The sequence below is a fragment of the Helobdella robusta genome, assembly GCF_000326865.2.
Source record: "Helobdella robusta unplaced genomic scaffold HELROscaffold_2, whole genome shotgun sequence".
Classification (NCBI taxonomy): Eukaryota; Metazoa; Annelida; class Clitellata; order Rhynchobdellida; family Glossiphoniidae; genus Helobdella; species Helobdella robusta.
Genome location: NW_008704083.1, coordinates 5,854,151 through 5,868,625, shown reverse-complemented (window position 1 = coordinate 5,868,625; position 14,475 = coordinate 5,854,151). Strand labels below are relative to the sequence as shown.

The 14,475-nt window shown below is 33.5% G+C and overlaps 1 protein-coding gene across 1 annotated transcript; it reads right to left on the bottom strand.

Annotated features, from left to right (window-relative positions):
- Nucleotides 1–844: 844 nt before the first annotated feature.
- Nucleotides 845–5,703, bottom strand: HELRODRAFT_160516 (hypothetical protein; the record flags this gene model as incomplete). Its single annotated transcript, XM_009017470.1, has 7 exons — nucleotides 845–1,835; nucleotides 2,007–2,157; nucleotides 2,394–2,456; nucleotides 3,262–3,693; nucleotides 4,041–4,270; nucleotides 4,979–5,025; nucleotides 5,563–5,703. The coding sequence occupies 7 exons, from the start codon at nucleotides 5,701–5,703 to the stop codon at nucleotides 845–847; spliced, it is 2,055 nt and encodes a 684-aa protein (XP_009015718.1).
- Nucleotides 5,704–14,475: the final 8,772 nt, after the last annotated feature.

Here is a 14,475-nt window from a genome sequence, read left to right as displayed (position 1 = left end):
CCTATTTGTGTAATGGAAACATATAAAGCAAAAACATTCGTTAATCAGAATGAAAAACATACGCACAACGCATGTGATATCAAGCACCGGTTGGCTTTCGAACCAAGTCTCTGCAACAACAGAGCCCGGCGTCTAAACTGTCACACCATTTCGCCACCCAAAATGGTTCAATGCGTATATTTATTTTTTACAAATTTTTCTAACGTACATTTTTCCATTAAAATCAGATTAAATTTGAGAAAAACATTTAAGGATGCATATGTATGTACATATAGTATTAATAAAGCATGTATCTTATATTATATACATAAAAAAACGTTTGTGTGGTATTTAATGTGTATGTATATATAAAGAGAGAAAGAGAGAGAGAGAGAGAGAGAGAGAGAGAAAGAAACGAAAAAGAGAAAGTCCAGGTATTATAACTTACAATCTATTGGCATGTAAACGGACAAGTGCAGGTCTAAATAATTCATGAGAGGTTCTGCTAAATTTTTAAAATAATTTTCAACAAAACAAGTCATTATAATATAATCTGCGTAATGTGCATAACTGTGGATGTACGAGTGCATGTTTGCTTGTGTGCGTGTGTTGCTGTGTTTGTTTGCACGCGCGCGCGTGTGTGTTTCTTATTGGGTATGTGTGTTTTTATGTGATTTGGTGTCCTTGTGTAGGTGTGATTATGTGAGGTTTTGTGGCTATGTGTTTTTATGTTTATAAATAAACAAATCTAAATTCATTGAATTACATTTTGATAAGTCTGCTTACTTGTTGTCAATTATTTGAAAAATACGGAATTTTTACGGACTTTATAACATACGTTAGCTATCATTGGATGTTTAGTTGTTTAGCCTTCATGTTTTCCAATCTTACTTTCAGCGTCATCGTTCTTTTTATCATCATTGTGGTTGTTGTTTTTCTGTTTGACAGAAAAGTTCCTGCCAACGTGAGCACTTTCCTTTCGCAGGCCTCTGTGCAAACTCTTTGAAGACTGGCTTCTGCTGCTTGCACTGTATCGGGGACTCGTCTTTTCCTTCAGTTGAGCAATGTTGATCATTTTGCCAGAGTCTGCACCTGCAGTGAAGTTGGTCGGTGTGTAACTGGTTTCGACGTTTTCCAGATGAGGGAAAATATCACTGTGATATGAAATTCTTGCCGGTTTTTTTATCGACTGACTTGTTCTTGGTTTAGTTTCATGTTGTCCGAACTGTAAATTCAAGGATGATTTCCTGTAGCAGTGTTGTTGCGGTTTGCGATGCTGTTGGAATGTTGTAGGTGGTTGTTGTTGATGTTGCATTGAGAAACAGCATGAATGTGAGTCGGTCTCTGGAGACCACACCCCATACTTTCGACCGAATGAACATTTTGTGGATGATGGCGAGCTAATGCTCGGTGCTGGTGCGGTAGGTGTTGAGCCGGTGTCTCGTGTCACCTCGCAACAGAGATCCTCGTTCGAAACTGTGTGATGATGTACGTTGAATGAATTATTAAGGTTAGTGACATCTGTCTCAAACTCAAGTTTTTTATTGTTTTCTTCTTTCTCAGGCGTGTTTGAAATTTTCTGCTCGGAATGTAACGAAGAGTCCGAGACCCTCAATGACGTCATGGGCAGGTGTTCTGCTGTTGGAGCAGCTTCATGAGATACAGTGCTTCCGCTTGTGGCAATAGGCGTTATAAAAATAGTAGGCAAAGATTGGTCACATGATCTTTTTCTAGTCTGTGATTGGCTGGAGGATTTGTGACGAGCAGCAGTGAGCAGGTGAGGTTTGTGGCTGCTGGTGGTCACGTATCGCTGGTTGGTGCTGGGAGGTGTGGACATGCTGCTCATTTCTGTTATCCTGCATTAACAAATGAAAAAAAAATGTTAAAACAGTTTTTTGCAATTGATACTCATTACAATTTTTCGGTGTAATTATCTTAGTGACTAAAATACAACTTTATTCCAAAACATGTTATCACTAAGTTATCTTTTTCAATGCACGTTCAATCGAAGAAAATTGTTGACAGACTGGTTTCTTTGATTGTCCTGACGAGCGGCTGCTTCATCTTCCTCCAACTTGCGACTTCCTGCTTCCGTCAGGTCTTTGCGTCTCAACGATGGGACGGGGCTTGAATGTCGGCGCACATTTGAATCAGATACGTCGAACGTTACGACCGAACCTTCGTTGTCGTTGTTTGTAATGTAAGTAAATACTAAATGACAATTTCTCAAACAAATTAATTACTATTAAGCCTTGATGACTATGGAAATCATTTTTGAGTTTGATGATGTTGCAAAAGTTTATAATTATTTATAAGGATCTATACAACAACAGATGAGCGATAAATAATGATCCCATTGTTAGTTATGTTAGCCGACGTTTGAGCACTACAATAGGCAATATTTCGTCATTAACCTTTTCTAGGAATGCTGGGAGTTAAGAGTGAATAATCTCTGCCATGACTTTTCTTGTTTTTCTCTGTTCGTGTTTGTTTATTTGTTTGTGTCTTTGTGTTTGTTTGTGTTTGTTTATTTGATAATGTTTGTTTGTGTTTGTTTGTGTTTGTTTTGTTTTAGTATTTGAACGTGTGTGTGTGTGTATGTGTGTGTGTTTTTTCCTAACATAAAATTTTTTTTCTGACAGTTTCTTAAATATTTTTTCAGGTTTTAATCAGATTTGTTAATCAACGAATTAATATCTATTTGACAATATTTACAAAATTTTATGTGTATTTAGACCTCATATCATCATAGAGTAAATAAATTATGCTGAAATAAAATTTAAAAATTTTTTTTTTCAAATAATTGCATCGTGTACATTTTTTGTACGCACTTAATTAGAATTCAAATGACACTAGTCTTTGTGTGAAATTTTGACGTGCGTGATAGCCTTCGCAGCAGATGCATTTAAAAATTAGATCTGTTAAATATTTTTATTTATTAGTTTCACTCTTGTCATATACAGATGTTTTATATTATTTTTTAGAATGTTGGCATGGTTGTACATGTGGCAAGTTACTTAGTACAACCTTGTACGCATGAAACGGCTGTGATTTCTTTTGTGTTTGCAATGTGAACGCTGAAAAATTTATAAAAATGGATGTTGATGTTTGTGATGCGGTTTGAGTTGGCACGCTTCTTGACAACAAGTCTTTGTTTCCTACTAAAATTATAACGTTATAAATTTTAAAACCCGTATATTTACATATATTTATATTTTTTCCTAAAATTATTCTTTAACGTTGTAACTGTGGTATGCATGAAAAAAACTAAAAGTTGGTAACCGTTATTTTCGTTGTCATCTTCATCATTGTCATCAATATCCAACTGAGAGTTGTACGGTGATGAAGACATGTCGTACAACTTCTGTGAGCCACTGAAGTTGCTTGAATCGCGGCTGCTTCTGCTACTTCTGCTACGACTCATGGCTTCGACTAATGAATAATCAGAAAATCTGGAATAGTCACTGGAAGCATCGCTGCTCTTGACGATGATGTATTTCCTGGAAAAAGATGACGATCCGTTTTGCTGGTGGTAGTGTCGACCGTTGTGGTGGTAGTGGTTGGCTGTGGTTGATCCCACAGAGCTGATCGATGCTGTGGAATCTTTTTTGTTTTTGTTCGAACGACCGCCAACTACCAGCTCCAGCGTTCGCTGGCCACTTTTGTCGGAGGCATCGTCGAGGTCGATGGTCTCTATGCGGCTGATTTGAATGCCTGGTGGTTTTTTTTGGATTGGGAATTGTTGAACATTTTTTTACACTACAATTTGATCATGAAAATATAAATGTTTTTAAAGCGAATTCAGGGTAACATCAAAAAGATATTGAAATATAATTATTTTGGAAATAATATGTTTGAAGTGTTGAAGGTATTAGAATTGTTTAAAAAAAAAGTATTTTACAACTGTTTAACTGTTGAAATATTTTGGCTTAGAAAATGATAAAGTTTGCAAATAAACTAATTTTTCAACAAACAAAATGATTCAAACAATTTTTTAAAATATCAATCGACATAGTAATTTAAACGCAGAATCTCAACCACATCACAACTCCACAACTGACCAGGAATATCGAAAACCGCAGGAACGAGAATTTTCTTCCTTCTCATCTTACTGCTGTTACTTCCATTACTTCCCCCACCACCACCACAACTGCCTCCATTCACCACGGCAGCGGCCGCCTTGTCGATCAAGGAGCTGATGAGGTTGCTGTTGGCGCTGCAGGTGCTGTTTCGGTGGTATCGAGAGTCGATGCTCTGAGTCCTCGACGACGGTCGCGAGGTTTCGTTGGAACTGTGCACGGCCACGTTGGTTGATAATAATAAGAAATATGATGGTATCAATTGATTACAATAAAAAATATGATGGTATCAGTTGATTACAATAAGAAATATGATGGTATCAGTTGATTACAATAAGAAATATGATGGTATCAATTGATTACGATAAGAAATATGATGGTATCAGTTGATTACAATAAGAAATATGATGGTATCAATTGATTGCAATAAAAAATATGATGGTATCAATTGATTACAATAAGAAATATGATGGTATCAATCGATGCATAATGTCGTTAAGTTAGATATTTATTTAATGTTATGTACTGTCGATAAATGATTTTCTGTTAATGGTGTACTTTTAAAAGCACCGATTTGCTCTAATTTATCATTAGAAAATGGTTCTTATTGTTTTATGGAAATTAACTGAGATATCAACGAATGGACTTTGACAAGATGTGAACATGATTACGACGACGTATCGTTCACTTTAATGCCAGTACTTAAATGAAAATAGCTTTTACATCAGTTTAAAGTAGTCTTTTTTATGCATAGCAAATTATCCTGCTCTATAAAGTAAATTTGTCAATATTATGTCAAAATGTTGAAATTTTTGTTTTTTAATAATTAAAAAAAATTATACCCAAAAACGTACAAAAAATTTTAAATTTCATATTGTTGAATAAATTGACATTGATTGAATGATTGCGTATAATTGCACCTGCACGACTGTTTTTTCAGTGCCGCCGCCTCTCTTTGTGTGCGAGTCTGTGCGTATGTGTATATGCTAGTGTGCGTGTTCCTCTGTGTGTAACTTTTTGAAGTGTTCGTGCACGCGTATGTACGTGTACTAAGTTATTTCGCCGTAATAATTGCGCAACACAGATTGCGCCTAGCAGAACACAGCACGCAACTGCACTTGCATTCTTCCACTCTTTAATCCTCTTTCACTGAAATTTCTTTTGCAAAAATTTGGTTTTTTGTAACCCCGAGAGCTTTCAATTTTTTTGTAAAATTTTTTTTGATGTTTGTTTATATATGTATATGCTGGCGCAATAACAACAAAACATCTCAAATATTGATATATGTTTTATAAGTTTAATCGAAATTTTAAAATAGCTAGTAATTTGTGGCAAATGTTAATTTAAATTTTTAGAACATCTCAAACGATGCAAATCTTAAATATCTACTTCCGTACATCGTACGAAAAAAGTCATTTAACAGCAGCACTTGAGTCATGTCTCCGGCAGCCTCATTGCGATAAATCATTGACGTCCGCAATGACAGCCATCTTTATTATTCTACCTCGCCATAAACATGGTCATCTTGACGTTCAAGTAAGCCATTGCATTGCTCGCTCATATCTCTCATCATTACGCCTTCTTCCTTCATCATGTTCATCATCGCCGTTCTTTTTGTTATCACCAACGTTTCCATTGCCTGCATGTTTGTTACTCACGAATAAGTTTGCACAGAGTTTTTTTCATAATCAGAAGTGCTGCTAATCTACAACGTTCCAATAAGAATCATTGTAGCAAACGAGCATCAATGAAACAACTAATAATTTCTGTATTCGATCATGAGCAACATGTTGAAGCGGCCTACTCACATCCTCCCCATCTATATTCCTTTATTCCCTGGCACAGGCACACAATGCAGGCTCTTTCTATCTTTCTCTTTTTACTGCCCACTTTTTTTCCCACTTTCCGTTTTTTTATCTCTTTTTTTCTCTCCCGTTCTTTCACTCTCTCTCTCTCCCTCTCCTTCGCTCTTCCTTTCTCATTCTTTTTTTCCATTTTTTCTCTATTTTTGATGGTGTGCATTGTCCACGTGCGAGTTTACAAAAAATTACGCAAATTTATTCTTATTATACATTTTTGTTTGTTTTTTTTTAAATAGTAGACTTCTTTTGTGTTTGTGAGAATGTTGCTGATTCATTTTAGAAATGCTGCTGATTCATTGTGGATATATTGTTGATTCATTGTTGTGGCTGAGCTTCAAGGAGAAAATCGTTTCTCATTCTTTGCTGCTAGTTTCTTTATGTTTACGCCTGTGTTTGTTTATGTTTGTGTTTGTTTATGTTCATGTTTATTTTTTGTTCAGAATTGATTCTGAAACCATCAAACGTGTTCTATCGTTTTCCCTTCCTCTCTCGGGCTATAGTTTTCTCAAAGCCGCCATGTACTGCACGTACTATTGCTTGTTTGAATTTAGTTTGAAAAAACGACATGCTTTTTAATGTATACTCTATTTTCATGCATCATCCTGATTCAACATGACGAATGATTTCAGATCAATATAAATAACTACATGTATGCGAGTTATGATCGATGAATAAAAAAATGTTCTTAATTTTCGTAAAGGGTCTGACGAAAGACAAAATGAGTAGAAACATGTTGGAGCCCAGTTAACTGCTTCAAATGTTAATTACCGATAACATCTTTTTGAATTGAAGTTAAAAATTATGTTCCACATATTTCTGCAGTTGTACTTCTGCTGCTTATTCGTTGTTTTTTTTGGAAAAGTGGAGTTACATCTAAGAACACAAAATGACACTTAACACTCAAACTCTGGTTAAGTTTTGTATGTGTCAAGGCTTGAAACCCCATTAAAAACATTTACATAATATATGAGGAAGTGAAATGTTTGAAAGGATTAGTTTTAGACGAGTGCCTCTGCTATTCGCTCGCAGCATGAAACTCTTTTATCATATTTGTATGTTTTGTGTATCATTTTGTATATTTTGTATATTAATTTGTATGTTTTGTGTATCTTTTTGTATGTTCTGCGTATCAATTTATATGTTTTGCGTATCATTTTGTATGTTTTATGTATCATTTTTGTATGTATTGTGTATCATTTTTGTATAAGTATATTGTTGTGGTTATTATGCCACCGGTATAATATATATACATATTGATGTATGTAGAAATAGACATCAATAAACACAACACCTCACATTCAATATGCTATATACGATGCTCAATCATTCATTTATTCCTAGCATAGCATGGAAGAGGTGCTTGTTTGTGCACATTAACATCATGGATCGGAAAATGAAGTTATAACCTAGAATAAGCTTTGGTTTTGAAAACCAACATTGGAATAAACAAACAAAATATTAAAAAATATAATATGAGACAACTGTTAGTGAATATCGGTTAAAAAAAAATTTATATTCTATTAAAGTATTGCAATAAACTTATTTTGGATGTTACATACGTGTGTGTGTGTGTGCGTGTGCGTGTGTGTGTGAGTTTATTTGGTTCTATTTATAATTATTTCTTATCAGCGCATGTTATTTTTTTTGGTAGAATTCTAGACTGCACGAACCTTAAAGGCATGATGTGTTTTCATGATGAGCCTGAGAGAGGCTGAAGGATCAAGGTGTGCATGATTTATTCAGATGTGTCCCAAACAAAACTCTCTTGACTTCTTTTTTAAATTGTATCATTCTCTTCAAGTCTCGTCATTGTTTTTATCATCATCGTCACCATCATCAGTGTTTCGTCATCAGTGTTTCATCATCAGTGTTTGCTCATCCTTATCGTCTTCATTCATCTCATTAACATTGTCATCGTCGTCTTCATCATTGACGGCAACATCATCACCATCATCATCTTCGTCATTGACATCGTCATCAGCAATCAGATTGGTCATCATCATCATCATCACCCTTATTATCATTATCTTCATCATCATCTTCATCTTCCTCCCCTCCTCCTCATCATCATCATCCTTTTTTACATCATCATTATCACCATCACCAATAAATAATGCACAACTAGGTAAGCAAACACGAACAATAATTATTCTTCAGCTCTGATGAGAGAGATAATAATCATCGTGATGAACGCGTCTTTATTTTTTTAAAACCATCACATATTTTATCATCGTTATCATCAGCTATCGTTATCATCATCACCATCATAATCACATATCATCATCATCATACACCACCATCGTCGTCATTCATCATCAGCGTATTCATCATTTCGTGTTTGTCGTAAAATTATTGTTAGCGTAAATGTAATAATTAAAATCAGTCTATCATTGTTGTCATATATCATTCTCATTTTATTCACTATTCACTTTGTTCGCCACCATCGTTGTTGTCACCATCACCATTATCATTATTCATCATTTGAATTTCCATATCATTTCAATAGTATCATTAAAGTATTTTTCTGACGTGAAACTATGTAAAATAAAAATTTTTACAATCATCAACGAAACTCTTTGTTAGTAATAATAATTGCCTTGATATAAAATTTTTTGTGTGTCGTAATATATAATTGAGCTTCTTATTGAGGTAGATAATGGAAGTTGATGAATTTTTTCCAGCACCTCTTATAAAATACTCCAGAGGCAGAATATATACATAACACAATGAGTAGTGGTGGTGATGAATAGAGGTTGATGCTGATACAGATGATGAAAACGGCTGGGATGATGGTGGCGATGATGACGACGATGATGACATCTGAGATAATTAGAGCTATATAAATAACAAATTACAATTACAATGTCACCGTAATCCCCATCATTAGTCTGTCCCTTCTGAGATGCCGAATGAAGATGATTAGACGGTTGATTGATCGTCTTTGATGTTATTTAATTGTGCATTGTTGATTTGGAAAAATATTTATAGCAGTGTTATCAAAATGTCATATTTTTGCTATCAATCATTTCATTTCTGTGTCTCTATGGCCATTGGTCATGTCGGTTTGTTTGTACTGTCGAATGTATTTGTTTTCTATGTTTATTTTAGTAGAAAGACTCACGTAATGAAAATTGGTTCGTAATATTTTGCAGGATTCTTCAATAAAATAATAAAATTAATACCGCATTGAACAATTTTTAAAGTTATTCACAGACTGTTACCAATAGCACTATTCATTCGGATAAAATAATATTTCACCAACCCATTTCTTGCTAAATAACTGATTTTACATTTTATTATCGCTGTAAATTACCGCAAGAAAATTTTGCTTGAGTCTAAATGTGTTTTTAAAGAGCTGAATAATTTGGAATGTAATAGACCTTTGAAACAGTAGCCATTATTTCATTTTAGCATAAACTAGAGACCAATATATTTTCCATTTACATTTTGAAGTTCTTAATCATTGAAAAATCTGATCATTCAAGTTTTAAATGTTTTTCAGATTTATTGTTGACATGCAAAAACATTATGCAATGATCAAAGAGAAAATGCAATGCATAACTCCATCTTCACGTAGATAGATCTCTCACACACTAAATGGTAACAGAAGCAGTGCTGTTTTAGCACAAAACAGTGCCCAACTAACTAACTAATTTTCAAATAACAACCTATTTTCATCTGAACTGGAAACACCACATTCATCACTGAATTAATTCTGTTAGAGTTTTTGATGACGAGCATTTATGTTAGGGCATGTTTTAAATATGCGTGGTCGATGTTGTATTGTACGCCCCGATCGCGACATCGTTTCTGAAAAGGTTTGCCATCATCACAGGCGTTTCAAATACTATTTTAACAAAAATTAAGTTTCTGATGTCTCGTATTGGGTCAAATATTTTTAATTATTATTATTATTTTAAAAAAATTATAAGATCTGTTGTAGTTTGAATGATGATGATGATGCTAACAATAAAAATAGATTAGACTAATTTACATTAAAGGCAACAAAATATTTTGTCTGAAAAAATGAAGCTCCAATTGAACGGCAGTATAAAAAAATCATTTTGTGGTTGAAACTCAATTGACAAGCGCAACAACGAAGTGAAATAGTGAAAATGATTTTTAAAAATTCGTTTAAAATTCCAAAGAAGCGATTAATGCAAAATCTATATATGACATCAAAAACGATGCCAATTAGTGAAGGCGGATGTACTTCTATATAATTTCGAAGAACTGGTAGCGGAGAATCCTCACAAAATATGTTCCTCTCTTCTTCCACCTAATTAGCAGTGTTCAGTCTTGCATGATAATTTTAAAAATAAACAGTTTGTGATAACCAAGTTTTAGTTCTAGAAATTCAAAATTTTTCAATCTTATGAGAAAACTTGTGAAATAAATTTTATCGTTCTAAGGATCGTTCGTAAGAAAAAAAAAGAAACATGAAAGTGGTCATTAAAATAATTGTCTTTCGAAACTTCTAAATATATGAAGCTGCGGAATGCATTTTTTCACTTATCAAAATGTTCTGCTCAACGGCATCATCGTCATTTATAATTGCTATCAAACGTTTAAAAATTTTCTTAAAAAAGTAGTCTGGAAGTTTTCAAATGGAAGCAATTTTTGTGCTTCTAACGCTAGAGCTGAGAAAAAAAATAAAAAAAATCGTATTTTAAGAAAGTGATGGAACGCGTCCATTTGTAGTTCCAATGGTAGAGTCGTTAGGTGATATGCAGAGATAATCTCAACCGATTACTTGACTTATTATTTATTTCTGCACATATGCACGTGTCTGCGTTGCTGTCAAACGATACTGAACGAGTGGAACATGGAAAATAATTATGCTAATGGTTGATAATAAACATTTTGCAGATCATTTTATTCTATGAGCAGTTGAGATGAATTCAGTTTATTCAATGAATGGTTGGCGTAAGCAAGCAAATTACGCTAGTCGTTTTTATATCTACTAAACTTCTTCATAAGTCAATGATGGAGTTAGAAATGACTTGGATGGTGACGTAGATGATGACGTAGGCGATAACTTGGATGATGACGCACATGGAGACGTTTGGAATGAGATGAGGTAGAAAATGAAGTGGATGGTGACGAAGCCGATGAGGTAGGTGAATGATGCAGTGGATGATGATGACGTTAATGTTGATATAGATGATGACATGAGAAGTGACGTGAAAGAGGAAGTTGATAATGATGTAAGTGGTGATCTCGGTGGCAACGTAAGGATGACGTTGGTCGTGACGTAAATGATGAGTTCAAATGGCGGTGACTTAGAGAACGATGTAGATGATGATGATCTTAAAGATAATGTTGAAGATAGTTTACAATATGACAAATGAAGGTGATACCAAGTGGAGTTGAAAAGATTTTTGGCTGATTTATATTTTTCACAGCTTTGAACTATCAGCACGCCTGCTATGACCACTCCTCAGAGCAAATTGCTCTCACTCATTCATTATGCACGCTGCTGCTGCTACTAGTTCACTTTCTAAAAATACCTACCAGTCTGGAGACAGAGATATGTCTTCATTGGTGACGACGTCGCAGATGGAAACAGTTGTGAACGATTTGCGCGTGAATGACTTTTTTAAAAGCCATAATAAAGTAATGACCTGGAGCGCTAGGCTGTTTAAAGATAAAATGACAAAATGAACGCGGGACAAAGAAAAACAGGTTGTACTAATTTATCGTTGTCAGAAAATGCTTTGGTAGTAAATGAAACTATCCTTATTTTACTTACTGACAACAACAACAACAACGACAACAGCAACAACAACAACGACAACAACGACAACAACAACAAAAACAACAACAATAATAATAATAATAAACGTCAACACTTTCAATAAAAAACATTAACAACAAAAGAACAACAATAGCAATTTTGAAAACTGCGACGAAAGGAAAAAATTACGACTGTTTAGTGCACCCTAAAAGCACTGGACATAAAGAGGAGCGTAAAGAATCATTTTACACGTAGCTAATAACAAACAATAAAACAGACAACTGACGACCGCGCCATTATCATTGTCATCATTGTCACTTGTTGCCTTCTCATCTTCTTCGTCATCATCATCATTAATTTCTTCATCATCATTATCGTCATTATATTCATTGTCATCTTATCCATTACCATTGTCATCATCTTTTCATTATCATTGTTGATATCTAATCATCATTATTATCATCATCATCACCATGATCATCACCAAAATCATCAACATTATTATTATTATTATCACTACTTATTTATTATCATCGTCCTCATCATCGTCCTCATCATCATGAATGTCATATTGTCAACATTTTTGGCAGATATAGAATTATTTGATGGTCCAGCAGTGTTACGTAATTGTGTTATATTTGATGAAAAAAAATTGACTTTGCAACGAAATTTTATAGGGGGGAGCAGTGTAATTCAGCCTGTTGTTTGTACATTTCCGTTATTTTGGCCTATAACAATCGTGAACAAAAATGTTGTGGTCAGTCGGAAAACAAATAAAAATTGATTCTTTGAAAAATTTATTAAATTCTGTAATTTCATTCAAAAAATGAACAATTTTTTTCTCCTAATTGTGTGTTAGGTCTTGCAACGTTGAAAAAGTTTATTGAGTTGTCTGCGGAACTGGGTAGAAATTGTAACATTATTGTCTCGTCGTCGGGTTAGATGTTTTCGAAATTTTTAAGAAGTCGACCACTAAACAAAATTTGTTAGGAGCATGCAGATGTTTTAAACGAAGATCGTGAACTAAGATCATTTCTGTGACAACTAAACGCTACTAAATTGAACAGCAGTTGTGTTTCGTAGCTATGAATAAAAAATAAAAATTAACTCGAAAGTGTTTAGGCGAGCAAACCAACATTTTATAAATGACCACCACTTGAAAATTTTGAAAATCAAATTATTGAAAGTGATCGACAGAAGATTGAAACTTTTTGAAAAACGAGAAACAGACGCTAAGCATCTTAACCCGACAAGTTATAAATGCGGTTAGCAGCGTTTTAAATAATGATTAAAACGTCAATGAACACAAGACTGAGAAGTTTAAAGTTAAATGCAGTATCCTCAGAAATGTAGATATATTTTTATAAAATAATTTTACTCATAACAAACCTAATAAAATATTTTAATATTTAAACGCTCGTTTAACCCTAACTTTATTCACGTGTTTTAATTAAATTTTTTATTTTGAATTTTTTTTTTTAAATATTCAAAAATTTGAAACAATTTCAAGCCAAATGCCTAAAGAGCCAAGAAAAGTACTAAAATAAAATCACGTCTGAAATAAAAATTGATCACAAAAGTGCACGCTATTTAGTGATTGTTTTGCCAGATTTAAAAATAAAATTTCCTGTTTCAACTTTCCGTTGAAGACAATTTTGACCAAAAAGTTATATTTAAAAAATATGTTGAGATATTTATTAAAATGTATATCACAATAGTATGTGAATGAGTGAAGTTGTGGTGTTAGGATACAATGGTTAATATTATAATAAAAAATGAAATGAATTGAAGAGCGAAATACTAACATAAATAAAAAATTTTCAAGTCGCTAAATTCAAAGTTGGTGTTTCTTCAAACTTATTCACAGCCGATCTATTTGAATATAAATTTAATAAGAATAAACGAACTGCAAATGGATAATGCAACTGTTTATCTCTGTGGTTTTCACAGCCAGTTTCAAATGTTTGCGTTAGCAACTATATCGGCACCGAATACAATTTCAAATTGTATATTTTGAAAACGTCATAAAATTGATTTAAATTTCCCATTCAAAAATTTTATTGATCAGAAAAAAATCTGAAAAAAGTTTTTCGAATATGGTTTACATCATTTACATATACACACAGACACAGATGCACAGGCACACACACTAATACACAAACAGAGATACGCGTACAAACACACACAGGCACATTTGAGTATTAATGATCATATCGTGTGATGCATCTGATATATGAATGAGCGCTTGTATTATGTTCACCTCCATCTCGCCATTATATTGTTCCCTGCACTGCACGTCTTAATGAAATATACGCTCCACTCATCTTTGAAGACATTGCCAACTTTTTAAATATTTTAGATCACGTTCAAATGACATCTTATTTTGATGGACAATGCAATGACACCATGCAATGTGCAAGTTATTAAAAAAATTTAATTATTTAACCTGATATTTAACATGATATTTTTTGAAACAAAAAAATATTTCTAAGCCGAATCGTTCTATTTTTAAAACAAACTTTGGTTTTTTTAATTGAAAATCAAAAAAGTATTTATTGAGTGACATTAGAACACTGCAGTGAACCAAACTGCCAATTGCGTTACAACACATTTTTATGCTGTTGAGAAGTCGTATTTAAATATAATTTTTCTATATAAAATAACTCCCAAAACCTTAAATCTATGTTTTACACAGCAAAGTACTTCACAGACATTTTTAATACTTGCATACACAGAAATGAAAAAAACGAATAATCAAGTTTCAGTAAAGGAGCGGACGTGTTTGTTGAAGAATACACTTTGTGTTCTACAACTGGCC